At 36.7% G+C, this 21,919-nt stretch overlaps 4 protein-coding genes across 6 annotated transcripts in view; 2 read left to right on the top strand and 2 right to left on the bottom strand.

Moving 5' to 3' along the window:
* LOC143613595 (mannosyl-oligosaccharide 1,2-alpha-mannosidase MNS1-like) overlaps positions 1–21,919 on the bottom strand; it is a 96,563-nt gene that overhangs the window by 6,786 nt on the left and 67,858 nt on the right. Inside the window, exons 2-3 of one of the 2 annotated variants that reach the window (XM_077087263.1) lie at positions 3,352–3,499; positions 1,894–1,941 (exon numbers count right to left, since the gene is read on the bottom strand). In XM_077087263.1, the coding sequence (XP_076943378.1) occupies positions 1,894–1,941; positions 3,352–3,414 (111 nt within the window). In that variant the 5' untranslated portion in view covers positions 3,415–3,499. Of the gene's footprint in view, positions 1–1,893; positions 1,942–3,351; positions 3,525–21,919 lie in introns of those variants that run through there. The other variant, XM_077087262.1, reaches the window with a different exon arrangement.
* Positions 6,001–12,150, top strand: LOC143613580 (mediator of RNA polymerase II transcription subunit 8-like). 2 transcript variants are annotated; one of them, XM_077087253.1, is made up of 12 exons: positions 6,001–6,235; positions 8,745–8,869; positions 9,525–9,649; positions 9,741–9,921; positions 10,500–10,607; positions 10,699–10,766; positions 10,829–11,107; positions 11,211–11,264; positions 11,354–11,563; positions 11,671–11,724; positions 11,806–11,863; positions 11,951–12,150. In XM_077087253.1, exons 1-12 carry the CDS (start codon positions 6,015–6,017, stop codon positions 12,127–12,129), a joined length of 1,662 nt encoding a protein of 553 aa, XP_076943368.1. In that variant the 5' UTR covers positions 6,001–6,014; the 3' UTR covers positions 12,130–12,150. The 2 variants fall into 2 exon arrangements, with proteins under 2 accessions (XP_076943368.1, XP_076943367.1); XM_077087252.1 differs by having other exon boundaries at positions 10,696–10,766.
* On the bottom strand, positions 12,661–15,606 carry LOC143613594 (receptor-like protein EIX1). Its single transcript, XM_077087261.1, has one exon. The coding sequence runs from the start codon at positions 15,604–15,606 to the stop codon at positions 12,760–12,762; it is 2,847 nt and encodes a 948-aa protein (XP_076943376.1). The 3' UTR covers positions 12,661–12,759.
* LOC143613574 (7-dehydrocholesterol reductase-like) lies at positions 16,756–21,622 on the top strand. Its single transcript, XM_077087247.1, has 13 exons — positions 16,756–16,877; positions 18,814–19,036; positions 19,123–19,178; positions 19,265–19,367; positions 19,448–19,513; positions 19,606–19,719; positions 19,829–19,955; positions 20,049–20,149; positions 20,227–20,352; positions 20,948–21,012; positions 21,085–21,166; positions 21,254–21,336; positions 21,424–21,622. The coding sequence occupies exons 1-13, from the start codon at positions 16,756–16,758 to the stop codon at positions 21,488–21,490; spliced, it is 1,335 nt and encodes a 444-aa protein (XP_076943362.1). The 3' UTR covers positions 21,491–21,622.

Genomic DNA, 21,919 nt, shown 5'->3' with positions numbered 1-21,919 from the left:
GGTACAAGAAATGCGAGGCCGACCATTGCTGCTACTTAAAGAAGTTTAAAGGCTCATATATCATTCTACTTCTTTATGTAGATGATATGTTAATTGCAGGATCTGATATGAAGGAGATTCGCAAGTTGATGAAACAGTTGTCTGATGAATTTGAGATGAAAGATCTTGGTCCAGCCAAACAGATTTTGGGGATGAGTATATCCAGAAAGAAAGATGGCTCCATAACACTATCCCAAGAGAAATACATAGGGAAAGTGTTAGAAAGATTCAGGATGAATGATGAGAAGACTAAACTGAGAAACACACCTCTAGGAAGTCATTTCAAACTTACCAAAGACCAGTCTCCCAGAACAGAAGTCTCCCAGAACAGAGGAAGAAAGAACAGAGATGGCTAAAGTTCCGTATGCATCTGCTGTTGGCAGTCTCATGTACGCCATGGTTTGTACACGGCCAGACATTGCTCATGCTGTCGGGGTAGTTAGTCGTTTTATGTCGGATCCGGGAAAGGAACATTGGGAAGCGGTGAAATGGTTACTCAGATACTTAAAGGGTACTTCCAGTTTGGGGTTATGTTTTAAGGGGAAGGATACAATTCTCAGGGGTTATTCAGATGCTGATCTGGGTGGATGTAAGAAGACGTTTAAAAGCACTGCTGGTTATGTTTTCACAGTTGGGGGAACAGCAGTATGTTGGATGTCCAGACTTCAGAAAAGTGTTGCTTTATCAACCACTGAGGCAGAATATATGGCAGCAGCCGAAGCAAGTAAAGAATTAGTATGGTTGAGAACTTTTCTTGAAGAGTTGGGAAAGAAACAGGCAGAGTTCTTCTTATATTGTGACAATGAGAGTGCAGTGAAACTTGCGAAGAATCCAGTCTATCATTCGAAGACTAAGCACATCGGGAGGAGATATCACTTTGTCAGAGATTTGATCAGTGATGGTGTTTTCAGTTTGAAAAATATCTCAGGTGCTAAGAATCCAGCAGATATGTTCACCAAGCCGGTGATACTGGATAAGCTGAAGCTGTGCAGAGCTTCAGCAGGCCTTCAGGAATAATGTTGAGAAGGCGAAGGGTAACTAGGAGGTGCAAAACCAGATGGGTTTTATTTTACATGTACAAGGCAATGCAGGTGAAGACATTTTACGTCTCCAAATGGGAGCAGGTTGAAATGTTTGACGCATCCAAGTGGTGGTTTAGAGAAGATGTCTCGAAGCCCAAGTGGGAGATTGTTATGTTGTGGTCTCCGATCCATCATGGGTCGGATCCGTTTAGACGAATAGACAGAATTAGGAGATTAAGCTGTTTGAGTTTTGGCCAAGCCCAAAAGCTCTAATCAGGCCCAGTTTAGTTAAAGGGTTAAACCCTAATTGTCTAGTCTATATATTCTCTCCTGTACTTGTAAGTTGGTATCACTCAATAATAAGAAAACCCTAGTTATCGACAGTGGACGTAGGTCATACACCGTGACCGAACCACTTAAATCCTTGTGTCTCTTTCGTTTATTCTTTCGGTTTTACTATTGTATTCGTGTTTGTGTGTGACTCGATCCTAACAATACACTCGTTATCTACTGGAATAGGCTGTAAAACTCTACTGGAACAGGCTGTGAAACTAATAATTTTGAAATTTGAGCAAAAAAATTTACAGAAAACTTCAATAAATCATGAACTCACACACCTACCGACACTGTACAGAAAAAGACCATACTTTTATTAAGAACATTGCCGTATTTCCTAATGCATAACTTCTGATAAAATTTCAATGACTACTTAATGAAAATGAGAATAAAGAAAGTGTAAGGTAAAATGGGCCAGAAAGAAGTTTAAAAGTATTTTAAGTAAAATGTGAAGTCATTTGGATCTTGAGATAAAATGAATATATAACATTAATACCTCAATTTGCAAATGTTCCACTTCTTCTTTCAGCCTTAAGAGCTCGTCCTGTCAACCAACAGAAATTTATAAATATATGAATTATGAAACAGAGCAAGTACAGTGCAGTTCTAACTCTTTCATTTAGGTACCAAATCCTAATTTTCAGAAAGAATTCAGGATATTGTGCATAAAAATACATTAAAGCCCTTTCATTTAAGTATCAAGCCCTAATTTTTTTAAGTATTCAGGATATTGTGCATAAAAGTTCACAAGACTCTTTCATTCAAGTATCAAATCCTAATTTTCAGAAAGTATTCAGGATATTGTGCATAAAAATTCAAAAAAATCTTTTCAATTTTTCATTCAGGTATCAAGCCCTAATTTTCAGACAGCATTCAGGATATTGTGCATAGAAATTCATAAGATTCTTTCATTTATGCATCAAGCCCTAATTTTCAGAAATATATAATAATTCATGTATCTATAGGACCTGGACAATTCATAAAAACCGACTCACAGCTACCAATTATTCATAAAACTGCATGCATTGTATCCTACGTTGTCAAAAGCCCTTTGAGCGTACGCCTAGGCCCTCAGGCGCGGCGCTGCGCCTCACTGCCATCCAGGTGGTCAGGCGACCTTCGAACGAGATTCCGCCCAGATTTTGGTCAGATCCAAAAATTTTGAAAATTTCTGGCAAACTGGTCTGAAACATCCAAAAACGGCCTGGAACCAGCCTAAGCTAGCCTAAAATATGTCTAGAACCCAAAAAACTGATATATTTATACCATGCGGCTTGCTTTTCTAAGGCTCTCGCATTTTAAGCTCCTTGTACCTAGGGGTGCAAACGAGCCAAGCTGAGCCCGAGCTCGACCAGGTTCGAGCGCGGATCATTTAACTTACACGTAGCTCGAGCTCGGCTCATGAGTAGATTTTCAAGCTCAAGATCGGCTTGGCTTGTTTAATATGTAATAATTATTTTTTTATCTGTTTTTAATTATTTTTATATATTTTTTCATAACATTATATATATATATATATTAATTAACAATTATTAAATATATATATTAAAAATTTATATAAATGACATGTTCGTTTAGGCTCACGAGCTGACTCAAGCATGGGCTCGTTTATTAAACGAGCTTAGTTTTAGGCTCGAGCACGGCTCGATTGAGCTTTTTCACGAGCCGATCCCGAGTAGCTCACGAGCGGCTCGGCACCTTTGGCAACTATTCATGTATCTATACAAATCCCCCAGAATTCAGAAAAAAATGACAGCTTTTGGTGATTTCAGCAATATACTTACACCAATAAACACCTGTTTTGTCTAATTCTAGCTTAATATTCTACAAACATAACTAATTATATTCAGAAATTAAGAGTAATTGCATCATTGACCTTAATCTGTAATAATAATAATAATATTGCGAAGGATTAAAGCATCTAACAATGCAATTGGAAATTAAAACCGAATACCTCATGTTCACGAACTAGGGTTTGACGATCCCATACGAACAATGATATAAACACGAACGCCATAAACAACAGAGCTAAACGTTTAGGCCGTTTCAAGTAATACGCCGGGTTCAAGTATCTCCATCGGATCGACGATGAGGATTTGGTTCTCGCCATTAATATTATTATTATTATTATTATTCAGAAAATTGTTAACAACTATGTGTTTGTGAATTTATTGAATGTATGTATGGTATAACAACCGGTGAGTGGTGTAACAGTACGGATTTAGGGTTCTAGATGTGACGTAGAAGATAAGTAATTGTAAAAAGGAATTGGAATTGGAATCGGATGGAGTGAGATTGAAGTAATGTGTACGGTAGACTTATCCTCTGACGGACTGACTGTATAGACGAAGACGAAGACGAAGACGAAGACGATGATGAAATCTTTTGTTTGTATTACGTGTTTCGACCAATAAGATTTTAGGAAGACGTTTATAGTTGAGTTGAGCTGCTACTCGAGCGTACTGATAAAAAGAGCCGAAGAAAACCTTAATAAAGCTCGTTTGATTATTGAGCCGCGGCTTGAGCTTTGTATGGAAACTTCGCTTAGACTTGTCGAGACCTAAGCGTTGTGTATTTTTAAGTTTTATCTTTTTGGATTTTTGTAGGGATGAGCAAAAGGTACGAGTAAGAGACAAACAAGTTCGGTATTGGTACCGAACATTGGTACCATCGGTACCAAAGTTTTGAGTTTTTTTATACCGGTACAAAAAATTTGTGATTTTCAGGATTGGAAATTTCGGTACCGATGCATCCCAAGTACCAGGTATTGTCGGTACCGAGTATTTTTGGGAATTCTTTGGTATTGATATTTTTTGGTACCTTAAATGAGTTTTGGCTCCATTTAAGGGACTATACGAGCTCGAGCCGAGCTTAGCTCCCTTAAGGTTTCATTCAATACACATAAAATTAACTAAAAACATATCTAATAACACATCGAATATTTATTTAGGAATTGCTCTAAAAAAGATAAAAGTACATAACTAGTGCAATATCCGAAGATGGTGACCCTAACGTAAACACATTGTATTCTTAATTCTTTAGCCTGAGTACTATATATATAAAATAGTGATGCACACGAAGATTTTTTTTTCTATTGGGGTAGATTTTTTTGATGCTAGAATGTTTCTTAGCTCGACATCCGAAGTATCTTACTTTCAAAGGAGTGTTCGTCTCGTTATTCCAAGGAGTGATCCTATGTTGCTGCAACGGAAATGGTTTCCAGCGGTTGTTGCAATGTTCGCCTCGGCATTCCAATGAGTGATCCTTCCTGTGTAGTTCTACCTCCATGCTCAGGTTACAATATTTTTGAAAATGAGGGCAGCTATACGCACAATGTGTGACATCTAATTCCACACCGTTTCAAATGGCTGTTCGAATAGAGGTCGGACGACTGTTTTAACCAAAAAAAAAAATTCAAAGTTTGACCGTTTATGGTCAGAACAACTATTCTAATATTGGCCAAACGACCGTTCTGACCAATTTCTAAGTATGATTTGATTTTATTTTTATCATAAAGGTCGTCTGAATCTTTCGCGGACAGGTGTTTGATAGTGTGAAATCAAATGAGGGTGGTGTAGCTATAGCATGACCCTTGAAAAGCTAAACAAAGTTTATCAAAGAATAAGACATTTAATTACTAATTAAGATATTTCAAACAAACATACATGGAAGGCCAATCTTACTTTGAAAGGCATGCCATTTATGTATGTGGAATTAAGGCGTGGATTAATATCGATTAATTACTAGTCGCTACCCACAGACTCGTCGCCTATTAATCTCATTTGTCAAAAATCGATCAAAATTGAAAATGTTATACATAAAATTTGGAATACTTATGAATATTTGAAAATTATTTATAAATTTCAATCCGACTAATCCTTATTAATCTTGATCAATCGCTAGTCTCTGCCTACCGCCAGACTAGCAGCTAGCGATTCTACACCTTGTGTTTTTTAACGCCCGTCATCCACTTAACAGGCATATAGACGGTTGGACTCAAAGTAGGGCCGTAAACGAACTGGACGTCCATTCGGCAATAAGTTCGTTTATGTCCGTCTGTTCAATAAACGGACCGGACATGAACAAAAGAATTTCGTTCGGTAAGCTTAATAGACGAACACGGATAGACGCCGTGCTCATTCAACAGTGTCTGTGAACGTCCGGTAACGTTCGGTAATGATTATACCTTTTGAGATTAATATGTGCTTGTTTAGTTTCGTTTGTTCATTAAAGCCGTTTATGTATGTTTGTGCATTAACGTTCATTAGTGTTTAGTGTCTGTTAATGTTCATTTGTCCATTAGTTCTCGCGTGTTCGTTTGTCTATCAGGATCCATTAGTGTTTGTTTGTCCTTTAGCCTCTGTTTACAATATTAACTGACGGACACGGATAAACTAAATTTCTTAATGAACGAACATGAACGCTAATTTTTGTTCGGTAGAGTTTTCGTAAACCAGCTGGTTGTGTGATAAAAACTTAACACGATGACATGAACAAAAATTGTTTAAACGCCCAAAATACTCCCAAACCAAAACCATCCGATCTCGGTTCACCTCACTGACCACCAATTAACCAAACGCTAATTCACGAACCCAATCTCCGTGCATCGCACCACCGATGGACGGTCCGATGGCAGTAGGTCATGGCCAGCAGCCTCAACAGCAACAAGACCAGCAACAACAGCCGCCGGTGAAGGTAGTGGAGAGGCTAAACACTGCCGTACAGCAGCAACTTAACCTGGAATCCGTTAAAACCAGAGCCATCAGTCTCTTCAAAGCCATCTCTCGCATCCTCGAAGAATTCGAAGTCCTCTCCCGCAACAATTCCGTTCCTAAATGGTTAGTTTCTCCAGTTCACTTGTTTCGGGCCTTTCGGCTCGACTCGTTTATTATTTATTAATTAATAATTAATTTATATACAGTTTGAATTACTTTAATATATATTTGAGATCTGAGAAAACCTAAACGAGCTTGCTCAAGCTCGTGTTTAGGACCTTCTAGCCGAGCGCGAGCTCGTTAAGGCTTGCTTGAGCTCTGCTCGTAACTTAAGACGCCTCGAGCTCAGTTCATTTTAACTTAAACCAGCATTGACATCACTGCGCCAAATCGTTAGGAGAAGTCAATTGTTAGGAAACACACAAAAAACTCACATAACAAAACGATTATTAATTCCATTCCTAAACGGTTAGTTTCTCCAATTGACCTGTTTCGGCTCAACTCGTTTATTGTTTATTAATTAATAATTAATTAATTTATATACAGTTTTAATTACTTTAATATATATTTGAAATTTGAGAAAACCTAAACGTGCTTGCTCAAGCTCGTGTTCAGTACCTTCTAGCCGAGCGCGAGCTCGTTAAGGCTTGCTTGAGCTTTGCTCGTAACTTAAGACGGCTCGAGCTCAGTTCTTTTTAACTTAAACCAGCATTGACATCACTGTGTTGCGGCGGGGTGTCAAATCGTTAAGAGAAGTCAATTGTTAGGAAACAGACAAAAAAACTCACGTAACAAAACAATTATTAGGAAACACAATAAAGTCAATGTTTTGATTTATGTAACCAAGAAGGCAAGAATCAAAACTTGTTAGGAAATAAGCATTGACATCACTGCGTTGCAGTGGGGGCGCCAGATCGTTAAGAGAAGTAAATTGTTAGGAAACACACAAAAAACTTACATAACAAACCGATTATTAGGAACACGATAAAGTCAATTGTTTCGATTTATGTAACCAACAAGGCAAGAATCAAAACTTGTTAAGGAATAAATAGCAAATAAGCTTAGATATCCAAAAGTGTTAGGGTTTACATAAGTTTTGAAAAAACAACTTTTAGATTAGAATAGTCTTATCATCGAGTGAGAAAATTATAGGTTCGCCGCCACCGCTGCTAGATACGGCCGGAAAGCCACCGGGAACAGAACCGGAAAAGCTCGTGAAACAAAAATAATACAAGAAAAAAGAACATATGATTTACTATCAATTAATATTTACTATTTTAAACCATTGGAGAGACATAGGGTGAAGTGATGAACCCACTATCAATTACATATATAATATATTTTAATTCCTCACTAATGTCAAAATGAAAAGTACAACAACCACCATACCCACTTAGATCCCACGAATAGCAATGCTATTGCTATAAGCAGGGTCTGGGGAGGGTGGGATGTAGGCTAACTGTACCTCTATCCCAAAGAACAGAGAGGTTGCTTCTAGAGTCAAATTACAAACCTTTTATGCATACAAAGGTCATAATTGTATTTATATAAATAGTGATCGAGCTCTAGCTTGGCTTGTTAATTGTTTATAAAATATTTAATTGTTTTATTTATATATTTAAATTATTATTTACATATATATTTATAATTATAGTTTTTATATAAAGTATAATATATGTTACTTGATTAACTTTTGTTTTATTTATATATTTAAATTATTATTTACGTATATAGTTATAATTATAGTTTTTATATATAGTATAATATATGTTACTTGATTAACTTTTTTATCATAATTTTATATATAATAATAGTAACAGTTATTATACAATGCATAAAATAAAAAGCTCGTTTGCGCTTGCGAGCCGGCTTGAGATCATTGAAAATAACGTTAAAAGTGACGGACGGTTAATCAGGCATCATGTAGTGGCGTTGATAGCTGAAAGATAAGGGTACATGCACCGATCAGCCGGTGTCCCGATGATTGAGTGCCATGTGCCTTGTGTCCAAGGCTTGATGCAAAACTACTATTGAGCCGGGGGTCTCACCGGAAACAGCCTCTCTATCCCTATGGGGTAGAGGTAAGGCTGCCTACATCTTACCCTCCTCAGACCCTACCATAGCTTTGCTATTGGTGGGATATACTGAGTACGATGATGATATTTATTAAATGAGTCTCAATAAAAGCTCGTGCTCGATCTCAGACTTGTTTAAGCTCGGCTCGATTTGAGTTTTTAATGAGCCGATCTCGAGTTGCTCACGAGCAGCTTGGCTTGTGAGCCAAAGCTTGACTTGAGCTGGGCTACGTAGTGTGAAACTAATACATAGAAGTCCAAAAGAGTTGAAATTGAAAATACACAAGTCTCGTTAAGGCTTGACAAGCCTAAATGACCTCCTACTCGAGCTTGGTAACAAAAACGAGCTTTATTTGAGGCTCAGGCTCGTGCTCGATAAGGCTAGGCTGGTTTTGAGCTTATTACCGATCCGATTTCTAGTGACTCGGCTTGTTTGCACCTTTAGTTTAACCAATATTATCGAATCCAAACACATGTACTGTATTTGAATGCTTTTGGTAATGTGGATCTCAAAGCACAAATTGCTGAATGCTGACATTATATTGTGGAATTATTAGGCATGACGTGTCAAGTTCATTTTCAATGGTAAACCTAGAGCTGTTTAACATTGTGGAAGATATTAAGAAGGTTTCAAAGGCTTTTGTTGTCCATCCAAAGAATGTCAATGCTGAAAATGCTGCAAGTAAGTATTGAAACCCTGATAGCAGTGTTGCAGAACTCACTAGACGTGAGTCGGGCGGTAGGGTACTCACTTGCGATTAATAGGAATTAATCAAATTGGAAATGAAAGTTTATCAAAATAATATATAAAGGGATCATGAGAGAACTCCATACTACGTATATGCATATGCTACATATATGTAGATTATAGTATATTCTGCATATATTTAGTATGAAGTTGTCTAGTTCTCTCACAAAGAATGAGTTCTCTCATGATCCTATCCCTATATATATGTATATGTGTGTGTGTGTGTATAGTTTTTGAAAAATTACATATAAAAGTTTATATAAATATTTCAAAGTTCACATTGTATTGTTCAAACATAAACAATTAAATGTATTATAATAAATCAATGAGAAAAAAAAATTTAAACGTTAACATATTAGTTCTTGGATTGGGTCGGGAACTCGGGTTAATGGATTAAAACCAAGGTCTCTATTTTGGGCGCCTTTGACTGATTACCAATTTGGTGGTTCGATTAGGTGAAATCGAATTGGTAGCATACCGATTAGCGATTAATCACCAATTAATCGGTGACTAATCACGATTTTTACAACACTGCCTAATATCATCAAAATTGAACATGACTGTCATGATTTCAACTCCAATTTTGTAGTTTTGCCTGTTATGATTTCATCAAAGCTATTGCCGGAGATAGAAGCAGATGACAACGCCAAGCGAGAGCAGCTACTGTATGCTATGCAGAATCTGCCTGTATCTGCACAGATTGAGAAGTTGAAGGTAATATATAATGTATCATTGATTCACTGCACAAGTGTGATTTTCTTTATATTTGATATAACCTTACATATGCGGTATTATGTGTTTGCAGGCTAGAATTGACATGATTGGAGCAGCCTGTGAAAGTGCTGAAAAGGTCATTGCTGATACGCGAAAAACCTATTTTGGCACAAGACAGGGGCCCACCAACATCCTGACTTTAGATAAGGCTCAAGCTGCAAAGATTCAGGAACAAGGGAATGCACTGAGAAATGCTGTTAATCATGGTCAAGGTGCTCTTCTAGAACGCTACTTATAGTTTTTATTCATATAGTAATTCAATGATTTTATTAATTTCTTTGGCGTTGTTACGTGAGATCATATATATGGTTCTGCTTTCATCATGGTGTGTAGTACATCTTGATGAAATGAACTTTTGAGGTTTGTTCACATGCCAAAGCTTCATCATGCACATGTGGATCAAAATTGGTCAAAATTAGGGTATGTAGGAGGCTGCTAATCTGCTATGTGAAGCGATTAAAATATTGAAACGGTTATGTTTATCAGTTTATGAATCATCTCTGACATATTTTTTTAACATAAGAGCCATGTCATTTTTACAACCAAAAGGCTTCATACCTTAATTTTGATTTTTGACCCAAATATGCATGAAGTGCACCTCAGCATGTTTAATAAAATCAAGGCTGTACATAAAGCTTATTTGGTTGCTATGGAGCAATGGCTCGCGTATGCGAAGCTCTAGCCTTGCAACTCGCCTTTTGGGACTTAAACGTCTCACTGTTTGGTCTAAGCAGTTAATAAATTCTGAGTAGCTAAACTTTTTAAGCGCTTAAATTATTACTTCTATTAGGTTTACGCATACCCATGGAGCAAAGGCAGATGACATCAGCACTTCCAGCTCATCTAGCAGATGTGCTTCCTATCGCTGACAGCACTCAGACCATTTCTGACTCATCTGGTATGTGGCTAAAATTTAAACGCGGAAAAAATAAGTACCAACTAACAAATATTCATCCATATTAAAATTTATTGGTCTGTTTTTTTTACAGGAATGTACATGAAGAACACACCTCCGGTGTCTTCAAATATTGTAAACAACCAGGCAACATTGATGCAGGTTTGATAATCATGTTTTTAACAACTCCCTTTGATAATCATTTTAATAGCTATAAAATGCAGGCTTCTGGGTCCCAACTAATGGGAAGAGCAGCTGCTTCTCCTGGCGGCACTGGCGCATCATCCTTTGATAACACAACCGCATCACCGCTACCATATGCAAACTCACCGAGGTCAGCCGCCAACATGATGAACACACCATCACCACAACAACAAACACAGCAACAACACCAGCAGCAACAGCAACAACAAAGACAGAAGTTTATTCAGCAGTTACCGCAGCATCAGCAGCAAATGCTTGCTCAGCAGATTAGGCAATCTCCTATGACTGGATTAGGGCAGGTATGGTGGTTATAAGATTGAATTTGAAATTATTTTAATCGATCTGAAATTGCTGCATTGGTGGTTTGGCGACATTAATATTTTTATAATTTCACATTCGCAGAACCAACTGTCACAGCTGCATGATTTACAGGGTCAGGCTCAGAATAAGTATCAGGTGATAAATGTTATGTCTTAGGGTTCATTCATTCATATGGTAGCTTTTTATTTCACCTTTTTGTAATTATTGTTTTTCTGTGTTGACAGTTACATGGTCAAAGTCAAATGCAATTTTCTCAGTCATTGGGAAGCCAGCAATTCCAAGGGAGACAGCTGTCTTCCGGAGGTATCCAGCATGGCATTTCACAAAGCCAACTTAACCAAGGAAACCAGTTAAATCGTCAATTTAACCAAATGTCTGGTACAGCCAACAGTGCGTTGTTTAACGCTGCACAGGCTACACCAAACAACCAGATGGTCAGTTAGTAACAATAATAATTACACATTTTATTTGATTTCTTGCTTTCCTGTTGTTGACCTGGATATTGTTTTTGAATATTATCACGACCATTGTTCACTGTCAGATGTCAAATATGTCGGCCATGATGACATCACAACCGCATGTGGCTCGGATGCAGGTTAGAAAATATACTTTAGCTTATTGTCGAGCTTTTATCATGTGTTCTGTGTTTTGTAATATTTTTATTTCTTGTGATTAGCAGTATGGATTATCCGGTGGCAGCCACAATCTTGGTTCCCAAAATATGAACGATCAGGGTAGGACTTGAAACTCGAACCAATCTTTCAAACTAGATTACTAAATTTACTGTCGATGGCTAACCATGTTGTGGTTTTGGTTGTCAGTGTTCAACATGGGCGCAGGCAATCCTAATACCATGATGCCTATGCAACAGCAACAGCATGGTTCGCAAGGTGCGTTCGGGAACATGCAACAAAACACACAGAACATGCAACCTGGTATGGTGCCAATGCAGAACCAACAGAATCATACTAACTTTCAACAACATAGACAAAACCAATAGCGATCCTATGAAAGCTGCAAACCTTTTGACACTATTTCTACGGTTTGCTAATGTTTATTGTGGAGTTGTGCTTCTTACTCGATATGGTCGGATGCACGCGTGGGTATTTATAGCCCATTACCAATTTGCTAATGTTTTTTGTACTTTTATACTTTGCATTTAAAAAAAAGAAGATTTTTTAAGCAAGTAGCTATCATACAACCCAAAATTTAATTCCATTTCATCTAGGGCTGTTCAACTTGAACTAACTGGACCGGACCGGAAAAAACCCGACCCAAGACCGGGAATATGAAAAAACTGAAACCGAGAACCGGACCGTACATGTCATATTCGGTTTTGGTCGGTCTGCGGTTCGGGTCGGTCGGTTTTTGGGTTATGCAGAACCTGAATTAAAAGTAATATTAGAAGAGTGAAGCCGCTCATCGGAGAACTTTTCTGGCTGAATGCAAAGTTGGCGGCGGTAGCATCAAAGGTTTTGACCTTGCACGCTATTAAAAACAAGTGAAGCATGGCATTCTAATTCTATCTCTATCTATCACACCAACATAGGAACAAGAATAAGTAGATTATAACAACATAAAAGTCGGAAACTCAGAATATAATGAAGAAACATGAAATGTAGACTACTGACTATGCATGTGCAGCCTGTTGCCATTTGGTAACGAAAACCATCACCTTCACATAAGCGCAATCTTTCAAGCCCCCAAAAAAGTGAAAAACTACATTGCTCCCACGACGATTGACAAGTAAAGCCCCACACGCTATCGAAAATCCAGTTGCAAAGCCAGTAGCACCACCGATATAAAACCATCTCTCAAGTTCACCAACTCCTTTACCACCACTCTCACTTTGATCAACGACACGAGGTATCTCAAACTCTTTATCTCCAGGGCAATACTTGGTGAGGGGAGGTCCACACAATCCTTTATTGTCGGTGTACGTTGAAGGGTCAAAGGACTGGAGTTGAGTGCTTAATGGAATTCTCCCTGACAATTTATTACATGAGATGTCTAGATAGTCTAATGAAGTCATTTGAGACATGCTTGTTGGTATCTGTCCCGAAAGATTGTTTCTAGATAGATCCAATTGTAGAAGACTTTTCATCAAACCAATTTCCGGTGGAATCTCATCATGGAAAGCGTTCACTGACAAGTTCAAACTAATCAATCCATGGAGATCGGTTAGTTCATACGGGATACTTCCTGATAGATTGTTGCTTGATAAATCAATGCTCTTCACCATTCCTAGAGTGCTGCGAAATTCACTCACGCTTCCTTGCCAATTGATCATCTCAGAGTCAACATACTCACTAATGAAGCTATGATTAGCGTAAACAACGTGCACATTATGGTGAGGAGACAATCCACCTTGAACCATGGCAGTGAGATTATTGAAGCATGAGGGGATGGTTCCATAGAGGTTGTTAATTGACAAGTCTAGAATTTGTAGTTTTACCAAGTGACATAACTGTAACGGGATGGCTCCAAAGAAGTTATTTGATGCCAGGCTAAGAACATACAACCTTGATAACTTTTCCCCTATCCAATTAGGCACGTAACCATAAAACGTGTTGCCTTTCAAGTCCAGAAACGTTAGCATGGTGCAATTCCTTAAAGATAAAGGCAGTTCTCCGGAGAAGTTATTGTTGTATAAAGTCAATACCTCAAGATTGATTAAGTGCTCAACGGAAGACGGAATCCTTCCAGACAGGTTGTTTTGTCCAAGATTAAGTACTCTTAGTTCTTTGAAATGCCACAAACAGTCTGGAATTTTTCCTGTGAAAGAGTTATGTGAGAGATCAAGGAACAATAAAAACCCATCAATAATCTGGCACAAAAAAGAGAGATCTCCGTAGAATTTGTTTCTGGAAAGGTCTAACCGTGACAAACCGGAAGCAACATGTTCAATAGAACCATAAAAGTTGTTAGAACTCAAAATTATGTTTGAAGGTCCAGAATCAAAATTCGATAGCAAATCTGTTACTTTCCCAGTAATGTTGTTGGAGGAGAGATCTAAAGAATTCAACCGAGAAGGCCACATGTTCCAAAACCCTACAGGCATTGTGTCTGAAATTCCAGTGTTGGCAATGTCAAGATATGTAATATTTTTTAGTGACTCAATCCATTTTGGGAAGGCTGGCCCTAGCTTGCAAGACCATAAATCAATATACTCAATATAAGAAAGGTTTGGCATGCGATCTTCTGACGGAACTCCTTCAATTGAGTTGTTTGAAAGATCTAAAATCAAAAGTTTCGACTTTCCAATGTTCTCAGAGAGGGCTCCTTTAAGAGAATTGGAATAAACCGTAAAATATTGAAGCTTGGGTAGTTCCCACACTTTTTCGCTTATAGTTCCATTTAACAGATTATCAGAAAGGTATAAATATACCAGGGATGTAAAATTTTGGATATCATCGGACAATGGCCCTATAAATTGGCTATCTTGAGCATACAAAGCTTGTAATGAATCCGATGTGCGTCCAGACAGGTTGTATAGAAAATCAGAAAATTTGAAAGCTACGTCATTATAACTAAAATCTAAAGATGTCAAACCATAGAGGTTTCCAAGATATCTAGGAATCCCGTCTAACTTGTTGCCAGAGAGATCAAGATCTACAAGTCTATGACTAGTTAATTGGGACAACCAACGATACATGGATGAGTTGAGATTGTTGTATCCGAGATCAAGGCGACTAATAGATGAAGATGGAGAAGAGTTGGCATATGAAGAATATGGATGCTTTACATGTGTGAGGTCACATGCCATTAAATTTAAATAAGAAAGCTTATGAAGGCTTTGAATCACATTTACCCAATGACTTCCTTTGACAAGAGAAACGCCTGCCATATCAAGTTTCTCTAGATGCGACAGACGAGACAACCAATCTAAGTTTTCAATCGAGTATCCTACAAGGGTTCCAAGGGAAAGATCTTGCAAGTTGGTGATGTTTCCAAATTCCGAAGGGATGGTTCCATGAAAAGAATTGTAGGAAAGGTCAAGATACCTTAACTTGGTTAAGGAACCGATGAAACTAGGAATGGTTCCATGAAAAGAATTGTAGGAAAGGTCAAGATACTTTAACTCGGTTAAGGAACCGATGAAACTAGGAATGGTTCCATGAAATTCATTATCGGCAAGGTCAAGATGATTCAAGTAGCTTAAGTTAAGCAGCGAAGGACTGATCTTGCCTTGAAGCCGTCCATGCAAGTTAAGGCTTGTAACATGACCTGTTTGGTTGTCGCATGTGACTCCATCCCAACTACAGCAATCATTTGTTGCATCTTGCTCATGTTTCCATGTAGATAAATAGCCAAAGATGTCGTGATGAATATTTGCTTTAAAATGAAGAAGAACATGTCTCTCCTTATCGATGCATAGCAGTTTGTGGCCAAGGGGAGCGGCCCTTGTAACCTTTAACCGTAACAAGAAAAGAGACAAAACAAGATGCAGAAACTTATGGCAGATATTATTTGCCATAATGTTTTAGGAGTGTGTTAATCTTTTTTGTGTGATATATCAAGCTTTATATAAATTCAAGTTTTAAGCAGCCAAACTCATATTGGATGTCAATAGTCAAACAAACATACATGTGTACATGCTGACAATTTGGGCCAGCCATATAAAACTTTTATGTGTGCTGAAAAGCATTCTCACTAAACAATAGGAAGTTGCAAACAGGGTCGGCTCCGAGAAAGAAAAAAAAAATTTTGGGCTGAAAGCGAAAAAATGTTTGGACCTTAAGTAAAAGGAGTATTTTGTTGGATTTAAAAAATTTAATTTTACATGGAGGCAATCGGTCTCGGCTATATGTCGGTTATTAGAACCCGTGGAGGAGGCGAAGACCGAAGACCGATCTTGTTGGCCAGAAACTCAAGAAACTCAATTGCAGATTCAATTTGGGTGGTAATTAGATCAATTTCATGTTGTGCTTCGTTAAATTGAAGTCGCGTTGTTGTGACGAGCTGAAAAGAAGAAACCGACGCCAAGCTATGTACTTTGCGGTGGGGTAATCGATACCTAGGTAAAGTGATCAAGGTGGACCGTTTCAATGGTGGCTTCGTCGTGGCGGCGTAAAATTGTAGTTTGCAAATTGGGAATGATGTATTAGGTGTTTCGGTTTAGCTCGTTTTGTCTTCTTTGGGCTTGTTCCTCAGCTTTTTGCCGAGTTCTGTTAACATGCACTCTTTTATTTTTATATAAACGTTACTGTTTAAAAAACATAGAAAAATTTAAAAACATATTATAATAAAAGTAGAGTTGAAAATACCTGAGATTAACATGTTCGTGTTCGGGTTTGGGATACAGGTACACAATAAATTTTCATGTTGTGTACTATATGTTTCGTTTTCGTATCTTATCGTGTACGGGTATACGCAATATGAGTCTTATCGTGCACGGGTTACGGACCTACTCTTTGTGCACCTCTAGCTACCCGATTTGGGCTTGCCACATGCAACGATAAAGTAGTGGTCATAACTCGTAAGTAACGTTTTCCGTTAAAATAGAAAACTGACCCGTAAGTAACAAGTGTTTAAAAGACTTAAAAAAGTCGTTCAACGGGAGTACAAGATATTTTGCGCCTTTATCATCTCCCTCAAAAGCACACACAGTCGCCATTGATTAAAAATGGTTACAGCAAAAGCAGAATCAGATTCGATGAAGAAGAAAGAGATGGTTCACTCTCCAATTCTCACATACTTCTCCGTCATCACTCTTCTCTCCACGTGTCCTCCTTTCGTCATCCTCCTGTAAGTCATATCAACACAAACTCATACTATCTGTATACATTAATACACGCATATTTTACTTGTTTACATACTGATATTATTGCCATAACTGCTCCCTGTGTATTAATTTCTGTTTAGTGTTTGCTCCAAAGCTACTAATTGTCTAGTTAATGAAGAAAAATCTGAACTACAACTTGTCTAATTCGAGCTTAATTATGTCTTGTTAAATTAATTTATACATTTTAACGTAATTATTTAGATATTTTTGTCCACAATTTTATACATGATAAATAGGTTTCAGGATCAAATACATTTTATTCTTAACATGAAAACAGTGAAAACCAATTTGTTGTTATTATTAGGTTTGTTTTTAGAATTGTTTGTTGTTATTTTTTGTTCGTATATGTTGATTTCCGATTACGAGCCGTATAAGTATTTGTTGATTTACATTTTGTTGTTATTATTAGGTTTTTTTCTAAGCTGTTATAAGTATTTGTTGTTATTATTTTGGTGTTGATTTTGATTCTTTCGTTGTTGTTATTAAGTTTTTTTCTTTGTTATTATAAAGCATTGCTTATGTAGATTGGTATTGTAGTTGATGTTGTTTCCTACGTTCTCATATTTGGTAGATTGGTAGTGTTTCCTACGTTCTCATGTTAAGATTATTTTGTACATGAACCTTCCCCTGATAAATAGCAGTATTAGAGTTTGGATCAAATACATATTAAATTAGCGTGCTAATTGTGAGAATCAAGTAATGTAATTATATATACAACATAATGTAATTATTATAGTGTAGTGTAATTACACTACTTGTAAATATAATTACACTACGTGATTCTCACATTTAACACGTTAATTTAATGTGTACGTTAATTATTGTCACTCTATATTTTGAACTAGAGTTATAATTATTACACTATATTTTTTTTATAACAATATTACTCTAGTTCAAAACTGTAATTACTCTAGCTTTTTGTGTGTTTAGTATGCTAATTTTATTTGTACCGGATCCCACCCCATATAAATATATAGTTAATACATTAAATTAAAACCTTATAAATAATAGGCTTGTTTAGAATCGCGAGCCAGCTTGAGTTTGGCAGGCGAAGCTCGAGCTTAGCTAGTTTTGACTTATGGGAGCTTGAACTCGAGCTCGGCTCGTTATGAGCTCTTTTTCTAAAGCTCGAGTTCGACTCGTTTTGACTTGCGAGAGCTTGAACTTGACATCAGCTCGTGAGTCGTTTTTCCAAGCTCGAGCTCGGCCTCGGCTGGCTTTATTATTTGTTAATTATTTATATACATTTATAATTATTTTTATATATTTTTCTAATTATAGTTTATACATATAACATAAAATATATTATTTAGTTCTTTTTATCATACTTTTATAAATAACAAATATTATTATATAAATATATATTAATACATTAAATAAAAATTACATATATAATAGGCTGATTTAGGCTCGTGAGCCAGCTTGAGCTAGATAGGTGAAGCTTACTTGGGCTTGGGGGTTATTAAACAAACTTATTTTCTTGCTCGAGCTTGTGTAAGCTCGGCTCTGTTTGATTCGATATTTTATCGAGCCGGTCTCGATTAGCACAAGAGCCGTCTTGGCTCGTTTTGCACCGATACTCACATAGTAGCTATACTGTGTGATCCATTTGGATCTTGTCTTATCATGACCTCATGAAAGCATGCATCATCAGTTCACTGATTTTTACTGTAAAATAAGATGCAATACCTCTTGGCTCTTGCCTTGTGATTTTTTGAACTATCTTTGTGTTGGTTTCATTACGAAGCTTATTAGGGAAAAACTAAGGGATCTCACTAATAAATTAATCTTACAAGTATAACTAAGTTAACAATTACTATTTTTAACTATTTTGTTCATCCAAGGTACTTGTTATTTTGAAAGCAACAGGATCCGTATAACACTTATTTATGTTTGCAGATGGTACACAATGGTACACCAGGATGGTTCTATACTAAACACATTCAATTATCTAAAGGAGCATGGTGTTGAGGGATTTTTAAATATATGGCCAAGGCCGACCGCGGTTGCATGGAAGATCATAGCATGTTATGCACTATTTGAAGCTGCACTGCAGCTCTGGTTACCTGGGAAAATGGTTGAGGGCCCAATATCTCCCACCGGCCAGAAGCCCGTCTATAAGGTACCAAACATTATAATGGAGTTGGCATTTTTGAGATTGCAAATAATAATAGTAACACATGTTTGGTGTTTATGTTCTTGTTGCAGGCTAATGGTGTGTTAGCGTACGTGGTGACACTTGTTACATATATTAGTCTTTGGTGGTAAGGATAATAGTTTCTTATTTATATCGTCTAAATCTTCACAATAGTATTTTCTTGATAGAGCTTTATGCTTGATAAAATTTCAGGTTTGGGATATTTAATCCGACAGTCATTTATGATCATTTGGGAGAAGTATATTCTGCACTCATTTTCGGAAGCTTAGTGTTTTGTGTATTCTTATACATTAAGGTGAATATAACACATCATACTATAATAGTATGATAATATTGATCACTCATATGACATTTGTATGTATGTTATACTTACAGGGGCACGTGGCGCCTTCTTCCACTGATTCTGGTTCATCAGGAAACATAATATTCGATTTCTATTGGGTAAAAATCCCCAAACTTTTTGACTTTTTGTATCTTATCAACTATTGACCCCAACTATTGGTTCTTATATTATATGTTTGTTTGTATCGTAGGGCATGGAGCTGTATCCTCGTATCGGCAAGAACTTCGATATCAAAGTTTTCACAAACTGCAGATTTGGGATGATGTCATGGGCTGTTCTTGCTGTCACCTACTGCATAAAACAGGTAGCCATTTCAAAACCATAAATACCAGTTTCTTACATATCACATTAAGTGTATTTCTAATGGTATATAACCGGTTGAAAGCTTTCAATGCGTTTATAACTTAATCCAGTATGAAACAAATGGGAAAGTAGCAGATTCCATGCTTGTAAACACCGTGCTAATGTTGGTTTACGTTACAAAATTCTTTTGGTGGGAAGCCGGTTACTGGAACACAATGGATATCGCGCATGATCGAGGTATGTAACTATGTACTATATACATATGTATTTTTCTTTAATTTTTTTTCGAAATTATATAATATGCTGATATTATATTAATTATATTGGCAGCTGGATTTTATATCTGTTGGGGATGTTTGGTTTGGGTTCCTTCTATATATACTTCACCGGGCATGTACCTTGTCAACCATCTTGTTAATCTTGGACCTCAGGTGATTCTTTTATAAATGAAAATTTCATAAACTTATTTTTATACAGATAAATATTTGATTTGTTTCTTTGGGTGCAGCTGACAATTTCCATTCTCGTAGCAGGCATTCTGTGCATATACATCAATTATGACTGTGACCAACAGAGGCAAGAGTTTCGTAGAACAAACGGGAAGGCATTGGTTTGGGGGAAAGCTCCAAGCAAGGTAATTTAAAAATTTTTAAATCTTATTATTAATCTTAATCTTAAATATATATATATATAAACGAAACCTTTAAAAGCTCTCTGTTTGTTCCCTATATTCCCTCAAGCCACCCGATTGCTTTATTTGTAAATGGAGGTTTCTCATGCATTTGACCCGAATTCACGGGTATGGGTCTTCTCAAACCCAGATGGCCCTTAAATGGGTTATAACATGTCATTAAACTAAAAATCAATATCACAAATAGTTGGCATGAAAATCCAATAAAATAGGATATACTAAAAATTAATATCCGATTTAAAAAAAAAAGATATTTATAATTAAGAAACAATTTTATAGTAAAAAAAAAGTGGGTCATGGGTCTCACCAAACCCATATATCTTTTAAACCGAGTTATAGCATCTTATTTATTTGTGAAACTCTTTTATTTTCAAATCCTAAGTATATTATTAAATTCCTTACAATAAATAAAATTAAAATAAAAAAAGTATATAAATATTAGAAACGAATAATGTAAAACGAATCCCGTAATATGAGGAATAAAAACTGTTGTTATATATGTGTATTGATTTTGTATATTGTAATATTTGGTATGCAGATAGTTGCTACATACACTACAACCACCGGGGAAACCAAGACCAGCCTTCTCCTGACTTCAGGGTGGTGAGTACTGAGTATTATTATTATTGTTATTATTATTATTATTATTATTATTATTTATTTTAATGGTGTTAGGTGGGGTCTTTCTCGTCATTTCCACTATGTACCCGAGATTCTGGCGGCGTTTTTTTGGACAGTACCTGCTCTTTTTGATAATGTATGTTGCGCGGACATTCTTTTGTTGCTAAACTTGATAAAATGGATAATTCGGTTTTTGTTCACTTCATAATATGTTACTTTGCAGGTTTTTCCGTACTTCTATCCCGTGTTCCTTACAATCCTACTGTTTGATCGAGCTAAAAGAGATGATGACAGATGTCGTTCAAAGTAAGCATACATCCAAGTTTTTCATGGGAAGTTTTTGAAAATGAAATGGATTATGTTTTTAAACGGGTTTGGTTTGTTTGCGTGTAGGTACGGGAAGTACTGGAAGACGTATTGCTCCAAGGTTCCGTATAGGATCATACCAGGGATTTACTAGGATGGAGCTGTGTTGTTGGCATGGTTTTGTACTTGTATGACTTTAGATCTTGTATTTGTGTGTAACTAACGCCTACTAAATTAATTAAATAAGTAGTGTAACATAAGTAGATGCATGTAAACAATAAAAGTTATTAGAGCATGTGACCAGAGCTGTTCACGAGTCGAGCCAGGGTGGTTTCGAGCTCAAGCTTGAAATTAAACGAGGCAGCTCAGCTAGGCTTGAGCTTGATTTTGAAGTTAAACGAGCCTAATATCGAGCCAACGAGCCGAGCCATGGTCGATTTTATGATCCAACTCAACTCAAGTTGTTTTAAATCATGTTCTTTTAGCTATTTTTGTTTGAGCTTTTATTGAGCGAGCCACGAGCCCGAGTTTTTTGAACAACCTAATTAAACAAATTGAAAGTTGTTTTTTTGGGAAAATATAA

This window comes from Bidens hawaiensis, unplaced genomic scaffold (genome assembly GCF_021521415.1).
Source record: "Bidens hawaiensis isolate Kalapana, Puna unplaced genomic scaffold, B.hawaiensis_p1.1 tig00037734_1, whole genome shotgun sequence".
Lineage (NCBI taxonomy): Eukaryota > Viridiplantae > Streptophyta > Magnoliopsida > Asterales > Asteraceae > Bidens > Bidens hawaiensis.
This window is presented reverse-complemented; position numbering and strand designations above follow the sequence as displayed.

Coding starts and splice junctions, on each gene's coding strand:
- LOC143613574 (XM_077087247.1), top strand. CDS start 16,756: ATGGTTACAGCAAAAGCAGAATCAGATTCGATGAAGAAGAAAGAGATG. Junction 19,956..20,048: donor GGATATCGCGCATGATCGAG/GTATGTAACTAT, acceptor TTATATTGGCAG/CTGGATTTTATATCTGTTGG. Junction 21,013..21,084: donor CTTCTCCTGACTTCAGGGTG/GTGAGTACTGAG, acceptor TAATGGTGTTAG/GTGGGGTCTTTCTCGTCATT.
- LOC143613594 (XM_077087261.1), bottom strand. CDS start 15,606: ATGGCAAATAATATCTGCCATAAGTTTCTGCATCTTGTTTTGTCTCTT.
- LOC143613580 (XM_077087252.1), top strand. CDS start 6,015: ATGGACGGTCCGATGGCAGTAGGTCATGGCCAGCAGCCTCAACAGCAA. Junction 11,108..11,210: donor CTATGACTGGATTAGGGCAG/GTATGGTGGTTA, acceptor TCACATTCGCAG/AACCAACTGTCACAGCTGCA. Junction 11,864..11,950: donor CCAAAATATGAACGATCAGG/GTAGGACTTGAA, acceptor TTTGGTTGTCAG/TGTTCAACATGGGCGCAGGC.